Source organism: Trachypithecus francoisi, unplaced genomic scaffold (genome assembly GCF_009764315.1).
Source record: "Trachypithecus francoisi isolate TF-2019V2 unplaced genomic scaffold, Tfra_2.0 Contig01440, whole genome shotgun sequence".
NCBI lineage: Eukaryota > Metazoa > Chordata > Mammalia > Primates > Cercopithecidae > Trachypithecus > Trachypithecus francoisi.
This window is the reverse complement of record NW_022681431.1, coordinates 27,101,141-27,117,189: the sequence shown is the minus strand read 5'-3', so window position 1 is coordinate 27,117,189 and position 16,049 is coordinate 27,101,141. Positions and strand designations below refer to the sequence as shown.

The window sequence follows — 16,049 nt, the reverse complement described above, 5'->3', positions numbered from 1 at the left end:
GAGTTAGAAGATAAAGTTGAAGAAGTTGCTCAGAAAGTAGGTCAAAAAAAACAAAAAACAAAACCACACAGACAAAAAGACAGAAAAGATAAGGAAATCCAATATCCAAGGAAATCTAGGAAATCCAATATCCAAATAATATGTGATCCAGGAAAAGAAATCACACCAAAAAAATGAAAGGGAAGAAATTTCCAGAACTAAAAAAAAAGTGACTTCTCAGATTGAATGTACCCACCAATTGCACAGCAAGGTGAATAAAAACAAACCCACATTAAGGCATATCACCTTGAAGAGATCATTTTCCAAGCTTTTTCAGAGGGGATAAGGGAAATCCTAGGTACAAAAATTAGAATAACTTCATACTTTTCAACAGCAACTCTGTAAACTGCAAGACAATAAAGCAATGGCTTCAAAACTGTGACAGAAAATTATTTCCATCCCCATCAATCAAGTATTTAGTCCAAATAAAAGCATTTTCACAGTTGCAGAATCTCAAAAAATTTACCTCTAATTTACCCTAAGGAAACTACTGAAACGAAAGTTCCATGAAAGGAGGAAATAAACCAAGAAAAAGGATAATATGGGAAATGCAAACAGGAGACTCAAAAGGGAACGAGCCAACAATTCACCTTCAGACTATGGTGAAAGATCTCAGGATAAATACTGATTACACTATTGGCAATCCTGGTTCTCAGGCCTTAAAACTTGGACTGGAACTAAACTATCATCTCTTCTGTGTCTCCAGCTTGCCAAACCATCCTACAAATCTGAGATTTTCAGTTGCTTACCATAATCGCATGAGCCAACTGCTTATAATAAATGGAATAAATATATACATAATATGTATATATCCAATTGATATTGTTTTTCTGCAATCTAACTAATTCAGATTTTGGACCAACAGGGGTTCCAGAGGAACAGAACTTTGAGAATGAGTTTTCTGAATCAATTCCAACGTTTCTAGAATGGGCTATCTAATCTGATTAGATTTTTAAAGACACCTACAACTCTATTTCCAAAAGTAAACACAGTACTGATAGTTCATAGCATGATATAGTAATTGCAGCACAAAAACATATCACCACTAGAGACTCCTAATCAGACATTTACGAGAAGCAAGGATCTGGATAACTATGTATAGGATACCTTCAAAAATTTTTCTCATACTAACAGCATGAGATTGCCTGGTTGCTCCTTATTTTACCGGACAAAGTAGGGAAAGAAGATGATAAGCTCAGGGATTCCTAGTTCAAGTACCATATACGTGGGGCGGGGCACCAAGATGGCCGAATAGGAACAGCTCCAGCTTCCAGCTCCCAGCGTGAGCAACACAGAGGACAGGTGATTTCCGCATTTCCAACTGAGGTTTCGGGTTCATCTCACTGGGGCGTGTTGGACAGTCGGTGCAGGACAGTGGGTGCAGTCCAACCAGCAAGAGCCGAAGCAGGGTGAGGCATTGCCTCACCGGGGAAGCACAAGCGGGAAGGGAATTCCTTTTCCTAGCCAAGGGAAACTGTGACATACAACACCTGGAAAATCGGGTCACTCCCACCCTAATACTGCACTTTACCAAAGGTCTTAGCAAACGGGACACCAGAAGATTATATCCCACGCCTGGCTAGGAGGGTCCCACGCCCACGGAGCCTCCCTCATTGCTAGCACAGTAGTCTGAAATCTAACTGCAAGGTGGCAGCAAGGCTGGGGGGAGGGGTGCCCGCCACTGCTGAGGCTTAAGTAGGTAAACAAAGCGACCTGGAAGCTCGAACTGGGTGGAGCCCACCACAGCTCAAGGAGGCCTGCCTGCCTCTGTAGACTCCACCTCTGGGGACAGGGCATAGCTAAACAAAGAGCAGCAGAAACCTCTGCAGATGTAAATGTCCCTGTCTGACAGCACTGAAGAGAGTAGTGATTCTCCCAACACGGAGGTTGAGATCTGAGAACGGACAGACTGCCTGCTCAAGTGGGTCCCTGATCCCCAAGTAGCCTAACTGGGAGAGCCTAACTGGGAGTAGCCTCACAGGAGTGGACCTCAAGCAAACTCCAACAGACCTACAGCTGAGGGTCTGGACTGTTAGAAGGAAAACTAAGAGAAAGCACATCCACACCAAAACCCCATCTGTATATCACCACCATCAAAGACCAAAGGTAGATAAAACCACAAAGATGGGGAAAAAGCAGTGCAGAACAGCTGAAAATTCAAAAAATCAGAGTCTCTCTCCCTCTCCAAAGGAACACAGCTCTCTGCCAGCAACGGAACAAAGCTGGATGTAGAACAACTTTGACGAGTTGAGAGAAGAAGTGAAGTTTCAGCCAATCAAACTTCTCAGAGCTAAAGGAGGAACTACGAACCCAGTGCAAAGAAACTAAACCTTGAAAAAAAGATTTGACGAATGGATAACTAGAATAACCAATGCAGAGAAGTCCATAAACGACCTGATAGAGATGAAAACCATGACACAAGAACTACGTGACAAATGCACAAGCTTCAGTAACCAACTCGATCAACTGGAAGAAAGAGTATCTATACTCTTTTCATTTGATTAAAGAACAAATGAATGAAATGAAGTGAGAAGAGAAGTTTAGAGAAAAAAAGAGTAAAAAGAAATGAAGACTCCAAGAAATATGGGACTATATGAAAAGACCAAATCTATGTCGGATTGGTGTACCGGAAAGTGATGGGGAGAATGGAACCAAGTTCGAAAACACTCTGTAGGATATTATCCAGGAGAACTTCCCCAACCTAGCAAAGCAGGCCAACATTCAAATTCAGGAAATACAGGGAACACCAAAAAGATACTCCTTGAGAAGAGTAACTCCAAGACACAAAACTGTCAGACTCACCAAAGTTGAAATGAAGGAAAAAATGTTAAGGGCAGCCAGAGAGAAAGGTTGGGTTACCCACAAAGGGAAGCCCATCAGACTAACAGCAGATCTCTCAGCAGAAACTCTACAAGCCAGAAGAGAGTGGTGGCCAATACTGAACATTCTTAAAGAAAAGAATTTTCAACCCAGAATTTCATATCCAGCCAAACTAAGTTTCACAAGTGAAGAAAAAATAAAATCCTTTACAGACAAGCAAATGCTGAGCGATTTTGTCACCACCAGGCCTGCCCTACAACAGATCCTGAAGGAAGCACTAAACGTGAAAAGGAATAACCGGTACCAGTCATTGCAAAAACATGCCAAAATGTAAAGACCATCGATGCTAGGAAGAAACTGCACCAACTAACAAGCAAATTAACCAGATAACATCATAATGACAGCATCAAATTCACACAGAACAATATTAACCTTAAATGTAAAAGGGCTAAATGGTCCAATTAAAAGACACAGACTGGCAAACTGGATAAAGAGTCAAGACCCATCAGTTTGCTGTATTCAGGAGACCCATCTCACAAGCAGAGACACACATAGGTTCAAAATAAAGATTTGGAGGAAGATCTACCAAGCAAATAAAAACCAAAAAAAAAAGGCAGGGGTTGCAATCCTAGTCTCTGATAAAACAGACTTTAAACCATCAAAGATCAAAAGAGACAAAGAAGGCCACTACATAATGGTAAACGAATCAATTCAACAACAAGAACTAACTATCCTAAATATATATGCACCCAATACAGGAGCACCCAGATTCATAAAGCAAGTCCTTAGAGACTTACAAAGAGACTTAGACTCCCATACAATAATAATGGGAGACTTTAACACCCCACTGTCAACATTAGATCAACGAGACAGAAAAAGTTAACAAGGATATCCAGGAATTGAATTCAATCTGCACCAAGCAGACCCAATAGACATCTACAGAACTCTCCACCCCAAATCAACAAAATACACATTCTTCTCAGCACCACATCGCACTTATTCCAAAATTGACCACACAGTTGGAATTAAAGCACTCCTCAGCAAATGTAAAAGAACAGAAATTATAACAAACTGTCTCTCAGACCACAGTGCAATCAACTAGAACTCAAGACTAAGAAACTCAATCAAAACCACTCAACTACATGGAAACTGTACAACCTGCCCCTGAATGACTACTGGGTACATAACAAAATGAAGGCAGAAATAAAGACGTTCTTTGAAGCCAATGAGAACAATGATACAACATACCAGAATCTCTGGGACACATTTAAAGCAGTGTGTTTAGGGAAATTTATAGCACTAAATGCCCACAAGAGAAAGCAGGAAAGATCTAAAATTGACACTCTAACATCACAATTAAAAGAACTAGAGAAGCAAGAGCAAACAAATTCAAAAGCTAGCAGAAGGCAAGAAATAACGAAGATCAGAGCAGAATTGAAGGAGATAGAGACACAAAAAAACCTTCAAAAAATCCATGATTCCAGGAGCTGGTTTCTTGAAAAGATCAACAAAATTCACAGACCGCTAGCAAGATTAATAAAGAAGAAAAGAGAGAAGAATCAAATAGATGCAATAAAAAATGATAAAGGGGATATCACTACCGACCCCACAGAAATACAAACTACCATCAGAGAATACTATAAACACCTCTACGCAAATAAACTAGAAAACCTAGAAGAAATGGATAAATTCCTGGACACATACACTCTCCCAAGACTAAACTAGGAAGAAGTTGAATCCCTGAATAGACCAATAGCAGGCTCTGAAATTGAGGCAATAATTAATAGCCTACCAAACAAAAAAAGTCCAGCACCAGACAGATTCACAGCTGAATTCTACCAGAGGTACAAGGAGGAGCTGGTACCATTCCTTCTGAAAGCATTCCAATTAATAGAAAAAGAGGGAATCCTCCCTAACTCATTTTATGAGGCCGACATCATCCTGATACCAAAGCCTGGCAGAGACACAACAAAAAAAGAGAATTTTAGACCAAAATCCCCAATGAACATCGATGCAAAAATCCTCAATAAAATACTGGCAAACCGAATCAGCACATCAAAAAGCTTATCCACCATGATCAAGTGGGCTTCATCCCTGGGATGCAAGGCTGGTTCAACATATGCAAATCAGTAAACGTAATCCAGCATATAAACAGAACCAAAGACAAAAACCACATGATTATCTCAATAGATGCAGAAAAGGCCTTTGACAAAATTCAACAGCCCTTCATGCTAAAAACGCTCAATAAATTCGGTATTGATGGAACGTATCTCAAAATAATAAGAGCTATTTATGACAAACCCACAGCCAATATCATACTGAATGGGCAAAAACTGGAAGAATTCCCCTTAAAAGCTGGCACAAGACAGGGATGCCCTCTCTCACCACTCCTATTCAACATAGTGTTGGAAGTTCTGGCCAGGGCAATCAGGCAAGAGAAAGAAATAAAGGGTATTCAATTAGGAAAAGAAGAAGTCAAATTGTCCCTGTTTGCAGATGACATAATTGTCTATTTAGAAAACCCCATCATCTCAGCCCCAAAGCTCCTCAAGCTGATGAGCAACTTCAGCAAAGTCTCAGGATTCAAAATTAATGTGCAAAAATCACAAGCATTCTTATACACCAATAAGAGACAAACAGAGAGCCAAATCATGAATGAACTCCCATTCACAATTGCTTCAAAGAGAATAAAATACCTAGGAATCCAACTTACAAGGGATGTGAAGGACCTCTTCAAGGAGAACTACAAACCACTGCTCAGTGAAATCAAAGAGGACACAAACATATGGAAGAGCATTCCATGGTCATGGATAGGAAGAATCAATATCGTGAAAATGGCCATACTGCCCAAAGTAATGTATAGATTCAATGCCATCCCCATGAAGCTACCAATGACTTTCTTCACAGAATTGGAAAAAGCTACTTTAAAGTTCATATGGAACCAAAAAAGAGCCCGCATTGCCAAGACAATCCTAACTCAAAAGAACAAAGCTGGAGGCATCACACTACCTGACTTCAAACTATACTACAAGGCTACAGTAATCAAAACAGCATGGTACTGGTACCAAAACAGAGATACAGACCAATGGAACAGAACAGAGCCCTCAGAAATAATACCACACATCTACAACCATCTGATCTTTGACAAACCTGACAAAAACAAGAAATGGGGAAAGGATTCCTTATTTAATAAATGGTGCTGGGAAAACTGGCTAGCCATAAGTAGAAAGCTGAAACTGGATCCCTTCCTTACTCTTCATACAAAAATTAATTCAAGATGGATTAGAAACCTAAATGTTAGACCTAAAACCATAAAAACCCTAGAAGAAAACCTAAGTAATACCATTCAGGACACAGGCATGGGCAAGGACTTCATGTCTAAAACACCAAAAGCAACGGCAACAAAAGCCAAAATTGACAAATGAGATCTAATTAAACTAAAGAGCTTCTGCACAGCAAAAGAAACTACCATCAGAGTGAACAGGCAACCTACAGAATGGGAGAAACGTTTTGCAATCTACTCATCTGACAAAGCGCTAATATCCAGAATCTACAAAGAACTCAAACAAATTTACAAGAAATAAAGGGTATTCAATTAGGAAAAGAACAAACAACCCCATCAAAACAAACAAAAAACAAACAACCCCATCAAAAAGTGGGCAAAGGATATAAACAGACACCTCTCAAAAGAAGACATTTATGCAGCCAACAGACATGAAAAAATGCTCATCATCACTAGCCATCAGAGAAATGCAAATCAAAACCACAATGAGATACCATCTTACACCAGTTAGAATGGCAATCATTAAAAAGTCAGGAAACAACAGGTGCTGGAGAGGATGTGGAGAAATAGGAACACTTTTACACTGTTGGTGGGACTGTAAATTAGTTCAACCATTGTGAAAGACAGTGTGGCAATTCCTCAAGGATCTAGAATCAAAAATACCATTTGACCCAGCAATCCCATTACTGAGCATATACCCAAAGGATAACAAATCATTCTACTGTAAAGACACATGTACACATATGTTTATTGCAGCATTGTTCACAATAGCAAAGACTTGGAAACAACCCAGATGTCCATCAATGATAGACTGAATAAAGAAAATGTGGCACATATACACCATGGAATATTATGCAGCCATAAAAAAGGATGAGTTCATGTCCTTTGTAGGGACATGGATGCAGCTGGAAACCATCATTCTCAGCAAACTATCGCAAGAACAAAAAACCAAATACCACATGTTCTCACTCATAGGTGGAAACTGAACAATGAGATCACTTGGACACAGGAAGGGGAACCTCACACACCTGGGCCTGTTGTGGAGTGGGGGGAGGGGGGAGGGATAGCATTAAGAGATATACCTAATGTAAATGACGAGTTAATGGGTGCAGCACACCAACATGGCACATGTATACATATGTAACAAACCTGCATGTTGTACACATGTACCCTAGAACATAAAGTATAATTTAAAAAAAAAAAAAGCACCATATAAGTGACCTGAAATTTTCTCTGTGTGCCCTAAAGGACAGCCATATCGCCAGTAGTTGCAGAGCTGAGACTGTTGAAAATCAAACCTAGAATCTTATCCTGTGACTGGCTGAAAGCAAATTGAACTCCTAGCCTTGTAGGATATCTACTGTTAAATTGAGGGTAGACCGGCAAGGAACTGGTTCTTGAAAGTTGGAATGAGGACATTGGGGGAAGACTTTGATAAAGCTGGGTACACTGAGCCTCCAAACTGTTTGTTTGTTTGTTTGTTTGTTTGTTTGTTTGTTTTGAGATAGAGTCTTGCTCTGTTGCTCAGGCTGGAGTGCAGTGGCACGATCTCAGCTAATTGCAACCTCCACCTCCCAGGTTCAAGCGATTCTCCTGCCTCAGCCTCCCAAGTAGCTGGGACTACAGGAGTGCCCCACTACGCCTGGCTAATTTTTGTGTTAATGGAGACAGGGTTTCGCCACGTTGGCTAGGCTGGTCTCGAACTCCTGACCTCAAGTGATCTGTCTGCCTCACCTCCCAAAGTGCTGGGATTACAGGCACCTGGCTGAGCCTCTAAATTCTGATGAGTCGTCTTTGCCAGTGGAAACAGCGTCTCCACCATCTGAGGGGACTAACCCTGCATTGCCTGAGGAAACTGTAATAGCCTCCCTGGAGGCAGCTGCCATGCAGGACAATGCCAATTTCCCTCAGGATCCACCTCTAAAATACCTCATTGCTTCTAAACCTATAACTAGACTCAAGTCATAGAAAATGTCCCTAAAGGTGAAATACTAAACACGACCCATGAGGAGGTTCACCACACTCCAAGACTACTTGAATTTTCTAATTTACAGAAAAAAATCCAGGGAACATGTGTGGTAAGGGATATTAAGGGTGTGAGATAATGGTGGGAAGAATATAAAGTTGGATTGGGATGAATTTATTGATGAGGACTCACAAATCTGAGAGGCTGCACTGAATGTTGCCATTCAGGGAGTTAGAAAGGTCTCTAACAGTTTGTTCGGCTGACTGGCTGAAATGTGACTCAACAGGCAGCTCACAGTGAGCAAGTCAGGAATGCAGGGCCTGTCTCAGTTTAATGCAGAGAAAGGGATCCAAAGTCTGAGAGAGACTAAAATGTTGGAGTCAATTTGTCCCTTCAGATGTATTTACCCACCCTGGAGGAATTCGGAAAACACACCTTTTACCAAGACTGTAGGAAATAAATTTGTGAGGGAGGCCTAGCATCCTTGAAAAGCTCTGTGATCACTCTTATCTAAAGGGCAGACCTTGTAGTAGGAGCAATGGCCACTGAGTTGGGAAACTTAAATGCAATGAAAGTATCAGATCCTAGATGATAGGAAAGTGTCAACATTCAACCACCAAAGGCAAGGTGGGCATGGTTACCATAATGGAGAGCAGAGTCAAAGGAGCAATCAGAATAACCTGACCCATGTAAAAACTTATGGCATTGGCTAGTTGATCACACTGTTTCTGTCTAGAGTAGAAGCAAGATAGGCAGCTTCCCATAGTCTTACTTGATCTGTCCCCTCTAAAATTCATGTTGAAATTTAATTGCCATTGTGACAGTATTAAGAGGTGGGACCTTTAAAAGGTGATTAGGCCATGATGGCTCTGCCCTCTGGGATAAGATTAATATTGTTATCAAAGGGTGCGTTTGGCTCCACTTTGTCTCTTGCCCATCCACCTTCCATCATGTGATGGCTCAGCAAAACAACCCTCATCAGGTGGCAGCACCTTTATCTCGACCTCCCAGCCTCCAGAAGTCAATAAATTTCTGTTCACTACTAATTACCCGGTCTGTAGCATTTTGTTATAATAGCACAAAATAGACTGAGACAGAATTGATCAGACTAAGACATTGTGCACTGAGAAAAAAATTAGACCTTTCAGAACACAGAAACCTATATCTGAAATAATTCAGCAAACCCAAAATGTCATTGTGGCCAACAAGTCAGAGTACAGGCTTATGAAGGTCAGGTGACTGATGAAGTTTTATCTCAGGTCCATCTCACAGCAGGCCTAGTGGGTCCCTGAACCCACCTTGCGGGTTTTTCCCCACAGTTCCAGAATGCATAATTGAAACAGACCACACTCAACAGCTGGCAGAATCGCCACACTGGTTCCCTGACCTGTGGAGTGACGGCCATTATGGTAATAAAGGCCAGGTGGAACCCACTAGAAAGTGCCTCTACCTAGGAAAACAGTAAGCCAGAAGCAATACCACATCTCTGAAGGGACTGCAGAGATTTGTGTCAACATCAAGGACTTTGAAAGATGCAGAGGTGAGGACTCTCATCACATCTCCATTCAACTTGCCTATTTGGCCTGTGCAGAAGACAGACAGATCTTGGACAATGACAGTGGATTATTATAAGCTTAGCTAAGTGGTGACTCCAATTGAAGCTGCTATACCAAATGTATTTCATTGCGTGAGCAAATTAACACATCCCCTAATACATGATATGCAGCTATGATCTGAAAAATACCTTTACCTATACCCATCCACACAGCCTATCAGAAGCAGCTGCTTTCAGCTGGCAAGGCCAACAATACACCTTCACTGTCCCACTTAGGAAGAATATCAACTCTAGAGCCCCATGTCATAATTTAGTTTGGGGGATCTTGATTATCTTTTCCTTCCACAAAATATCACACTAGTCATTGAAGACATTATGCTCATTAGACCTAGTGAGCAAGAAGAAGCAACTATTCTTGATACTGGCAAGATATCTGCACGACAGAAAGTAGAAAATAAATGTGATAAAAATTCAGGTGACTTCTACCAGTGAAATTTCTAGATGTCCGGTGGTGTGAGGCATGTCAAGATATCCTTTCTAAGGGGAAGGAGAAGTTGCATCTGGCCACTCCCACAACCAACAGAATGGCACAATGTTGAGTGGTCCATCTGGATTTCTGAAGGCAAAATATTCCTCATTTGGTTGTGTAACTCTGGCCCATTTACCCAGTGACCCAAAAAGCCGCTAGTTTCGAGCAAGACCCAGAACAAAGGGAAACTCTGCAATAGGCCCAGGCTGTCAGGCAAGACGCTCTGCTGCTTAGCCCACTTGATCAAGTGGTGTTTGAAGCAGCAGTTACAGATAGAAATCAAACAGTGCTTGAACCAGCAGTTACAGACAGAAATGCTGTTTAGCGCCTCTGACAGTTCCCTATAGGTCAGGTGCAGTGCAGGCATTTAGGATTTTGGAGCAAAGCCTTGTGATCCTCTGTAAATAACTACTCTCCTTTTGAGAAAAAACTATTGGCCTGCTACTGGGCCTTAAAGGAGAAACTGAACATGTAACCATGGGCCACTCACCAAGTTACCATTCAACCTGAGTTGCCCATCATAAACTGGATGTCATCTGACTCACCAAGCTATAAAGCTGAGCATGTGCAGCAGCACCCCATCATGAAATGGAAGTGCTACGTATGTAATTGGGCCCAACCAAGGCCTGGAAGGCACAAGTTACATAAAGAAGTACCCCAAAAGCCCCTGCTCCCCACTCCTGCTACACTACATTTTCTCTCCTAGTCAGCAATTACAACCTCATGGGGAATTTCCTACCCATCAGGTGACAATGGAAAAGAAGACAGAGACCTGGTTTGCAGATGATTCTACATGATATGAAGAACCAAAAGTGGATGACTGCAGCACTTGCAGCCCCTTTCTGGCACATACCTGAAGTGCAGCTGGTTGTTCACTTTCCTTGGAAGAAGAAATAGCCAGATGTGATTAAATACCAGTTTATGGGCTACGCCAATGCCTGGGTTGTATGGCAAAGATATTTGTGTCCCATGTGAATGTTCACCAAAGGGTGACCTCAGTAGAGGAGAATTTTAATAATCAAGTAGACAGGATGACTCATTCTTTCCCCAGCCAACTATTCTAATCCATGTGCTCAGGAAACAAGTACTCACAGTGGCAGAGCTGGAAGCAATGCATGGGCTCAGCATCATGGACTTCCTCTCAACAACTAACCTGGCTATTGCTGCTGCTAAGTGCCCAAATTCTCCAGTAGCAAAGTCCAATCCTGAGTCCCCAGTATGACACCATTCCCTAGGTTAGTCAGTCAGCTGCCTGGTGGCAGGCTGATCTTTCCCCTTCCATCATGAAAGAGGCAGTGCTTTGTTCTTACTGGGATAGACACGCACTCTTGATATAGATTTGCCATCCCTGTAGCAACACTCCTGTGAACTACCAAAACTACCTTCTGTGGATGTACAAAATTCCTCCCCCACCATCATAATATTCTACACAGCACTACTTCAAACCAAAGAATTCACTTGATAGCAAAAAAGTGAGGTAATGGGCCTATGCACATGGAATTCACTAGTCTTACCATGTTCCTTCCCCACCATCCTGAAGCAGCTGGCTGACAGCATGGTGGAAATGCCTTTTGGAGACTCAGTTACAGTGCCACTAAGTAGCAATACCTTAGAGTGCTGGGGCAAGGTTCTCCGAAAGGCTGTATATGCTCTCAATCAGCAGCCAACATCTAATGCTGTTTTTCCCATAACCAGGATTCATGTGTCCAAGTATCAAGGGGTGGAAATGGGAGGAACACCACTCAACATTATCCATAGTGACCCACTAGCAAAATTTTGTTTCCTGTTCCCATGACTTTATGCTCTACTGGACTAGAGGCTTTAGTTCCAAAGGGAGGACTGCTGCCACCAGGAGCCACAATAATGATTCCACTGAACTAGAAATTAAGCCAGCAGCCCAGTCACAATGGCTCCTCATACCTCTAAGTCAACAGGCAAAGAAGGCAGTTTCTATGCCAGGTAGAATTACTGATCCGAACTACCAAAGGAAAATTGGCCTACTACTCCACAATGGAGGCAAGGAAGAGTATGTCTAGAATGCTGGAGATCCCTTAGGGCATCTCTTAATGTTACCATGCTCCATGATCAAGTTTAAGTTCAATGGAAAACTATAACAACCCAATGTAGGCAGGACTACAAATGGCCCAGACCCTTCAAGAATGACAGTTTGGGTCACCCGAACAGATAAAGAACCAGAAACAGCTAATGTGCTTGCTGAAGGCAAAGGGAATACAGAACGGGTGGAAGTTAGTTATAAATACCAGCTACAACCACGTGACCAGTTACAGAAACAAAGACTGTTTCATTAAGAACAGCTGCATGTATGTATGTGTGGGTGCATACACACACACATATACTGAGCAAATATGTTTTCATTCCTTATACCTTTATCATGCAACATAAGATATATTGACTTGATATTATAGTATTTAAGTATTGTTCATTTTACATCCCAGTATTTAAGTTATGGGATATCAAGAAGAAGAATAAACATCACTCAAAGACTTTACCTCCTTTTCTGGGAAAGAGGTTAGTGAGGTTTTAGTTGTATGCAGGACAGTGGTATTATATCATGCTAGGTGGAATTATGCCCTTAACAAGGTCCACATGTGGAGATTTGGTATGGTTTAACAAGGTGTCTAGTTGACAAGGAGTAGATTTTTGATTAGGGTTAATTTTACCCTTTTTAGTAAGGTTAATTTGATCCATAGAATTCCCAAATATTTAATCAAACATAATTACGGATGTCTCTGTAAGGGTGATTTTGGATGAGATTAACATTGAAATCAGTAGACTGAGTAAAGCAGATTGCCCTCCCTATTGGAGGTAGGCCTCATCCAGTCAATTTTAAACTTGAACGAAAAGGCCAGTCCTCCCTGAAGTAAGAGAAAAGTCTTCCTGAAGGTCTTTGGAGTGAGACATCAGCTGTTTTCCTGCCTCTGGAATTGAACTGAAACACTAGCTCTCCCACGGTCATGAGCCTGCCAGACTTCTAATTGGAACTATACCATCAGCTCTACAGGGTCTCCAGATTGCTGACTCTCCCTGCAGATCTGACACTTAGCAGCCCCCACAATCACACAGCCAATTTATATATGGGCTCGTGCTATTATGCAGGATTTATTACATGAATCTAATATATCAGAGTCCTCCAGGAGAATATATTCGATTTTCATGTAATAAATATATAAGATTACACATTTAATATAGTATATATGTAAATTATATATTATATATTAATATTAGATTCATGTAATAAGTCCTCCAGATTATATATATAGTAATATCTACAGTAATGTGTCACTTAACAACAGGGATATGATCTGAGAAGTGAGTTGTTGGGTGATTTTGTCATTGTGCAAACATCACAGAGTGCACTTAAACAAACCTAGGTGGTACAGCCTACTACACATCTAGGCTATGTGGTACATACAGCCTACTGCTCCTAGGCTACAAATGTGTACACCATGACACTGGACTAAATACTGTAGGCAACGGTAACACAATGGCATCTAAACATATCTAAACATAGAAAATATATAGATATATCTAAATATATCTAAACATAGAAACATTACAGTAAAAATACAGCCTTATAATTTTACGAGACCACTGTTGTATATGCAGTCTCTCACTGACCAAAATGTTGTTATGTGGTATACAACTGTGTACATAAACACACAACACAATGGTTCCATTTATCTGGAGAACACTAACTATACAGAGGGAAACCAGTCAAGACTAAAGAGGAACAGAGGACTTCTGTTCAGACTTATTTGAACAAATTGAAATAAATAGAATACTCAATGCCACTAATCAACTGAAGGCACAATCAGGCCTATGGTTAACAATATACAAGTCAATTAATGGAAAGTACATAGGAAATTAACCAAACCAAAAGAGAGAGAGAGAGAAACAGATAGAGAATTAGTAACTCTAGAGAAATCAGGAAAGTAATTATAACTTACTATATAGTTTAGTTGTGAAGAGCATTAATGTGGCCATTATACAATACACAGTCAACACTGCCCTAACTAAAATTACAATTAATCCATATTGGGAGGATGAAGAATGGAAAATGAGCATAGGTATGATGGGAGTTGTTAAGGGTTGAAAGAAGAGAAGGAAAGAAAACTAACTCATCTTCTACAGTGAAAAATTAATAACTAATGCCTAGAACAAAAAAATCAAAACGTAGCATTGCCAAGAGATTATCTAAAAACTTAGCACAAGTTAATAAAAATCTTAGCCAGAAAAGGTAAAACTGCCTCAAGTGATAGGAATACTGGGTGGGAACAGTCCTTATTTGTTCATACTATGCATTATACAACAATTTGGCTCTTTATGTGTATGCCCTCGATAAAAATAAGAACTTTAAAAAGCAAAAATACATAATTTTTTTTAAATCCCAAGTATCTATCGGTAAGAGAATAACTAAATCATGATCCATTTATCTAATGAAATACTTTAATATACTATGATATAAATATATTAATATAGATGAATTTCAAGAAAATTCTGAGTGAACAATGCAAACAGCAGACCCATGTGCACAATTCAACATTATTAAAACTAGAGGATACTACAAATGTATCTGTGCGTGTGTGTGCACAATACACAAAAAAACATAAAAAGATATAGACGGTAAAAGTTAGAAAACATCAACTGAATCTGTGCATACTAAATTCATGATCATGACTGCCTCCAAAGAAGGAAGAAAGGAAATATGATGAGAAACAAGAGAGCCTCAACTTTATCAATAATGTTTCATTACCTTTTTTAAAATATCTAAATCAAAAATAAATAATATCAAAGCAATCAATTATAAATGATGATATCTTACTTGAGCCAAAGATGACTTGACACTGAGCATCATAATACTGGCACATGCCGTTGTAGCAATAGGCTTTGTTATTCTGGCAAGGATATCCATTCTGAATAAAAACATCTGGCTGACAGAACTGAGACGAACCATTGCAATACTCTGGAACATCACACTCACTGGTTTTTCCTCGGCATAAAGTACCTCCTGGAAGGAACTAGTGAAATAAAATGCAATTAAACAGAAGTATCAGGATAATGTCCACCAATTAATCAAATGTGAAACCACAGAATTTACATCTACAAAGCATTCTAACAATAACAAAAGATTAAATAACCCAATAGAAAAATGAACAATGGCTAACAATAGGTAATTCATGTAAGTCCTAACTATGGAAAGTAAAGAAACATGACCTCATTTGTAACCAAAAGAAATGCAAACTAAATAAAAATACAAGAACCCTTTACACCTACTGAACTAACTAGGAGCATAGTGCTCACTAGTAACCAATATTGGCATAAGGAAACAAGTATTTGATAACATTGTTGGTAGAAGTACAGACTGGCACATTTGTGAAAGATATATAAAATGTATATCAAAACTTAGTATGAATATTCTGCACCAGTGATTTCTTTTGTAAGCAGTAATTGGAAGCAATCAAAATGTCCATCATTAGTTAACTAAAGAAATTATAGTACAACTGTATAAGTAATATTACTTAAATAACCATGTATTATAGAACTACATGAATGGGAAAAAAAAAGTTCATGGTGTCATATTGAAAAAAGCAAGTAATAAAAATAATATGTATCTGTGCTTACCCACTTAAGAACACACATACACATATACAATCACATTTGTATAGAAAAAATGTGATTATATTAACAAATTATCAACAATGGCTACCTGAAGAGTATAAAATAATAGAGGCTCTTTCATGCTCTACTTTCTATGGTTTTGTGTTATTTTATTATTGCTAACAAGCATACATGTTACTCTAAAAATCAGGAAAAAAAATGTTTCTACTTAGAAAAC

The 16,049-nt window shown here is 39.8% G+C and overlaps 1 protein-coding gene across 1 annotated transcript in view; it reads right to left on the bottom strand.

The window, feature by feature from the left end:
• ADAM9 (ADAM metallopeptidase domain 9) overlaps positions 1–16,049 on the bottom strand; it is a 115,749-nt gene that overhangs the window by 38,129 nt on the left and 61,571 nt on the right. Inside the window, exon 14 of the mRNA XM_033231685.1 lies at positions 15,036–15,231. Within this exon, the coding sequence (XP_033087576.1) occupies positions 15,036–15,231 (196 nt within the window). The remainder of the gene's footprint in view (positions 1–15,035; positions 15,232–16,049) is intronic.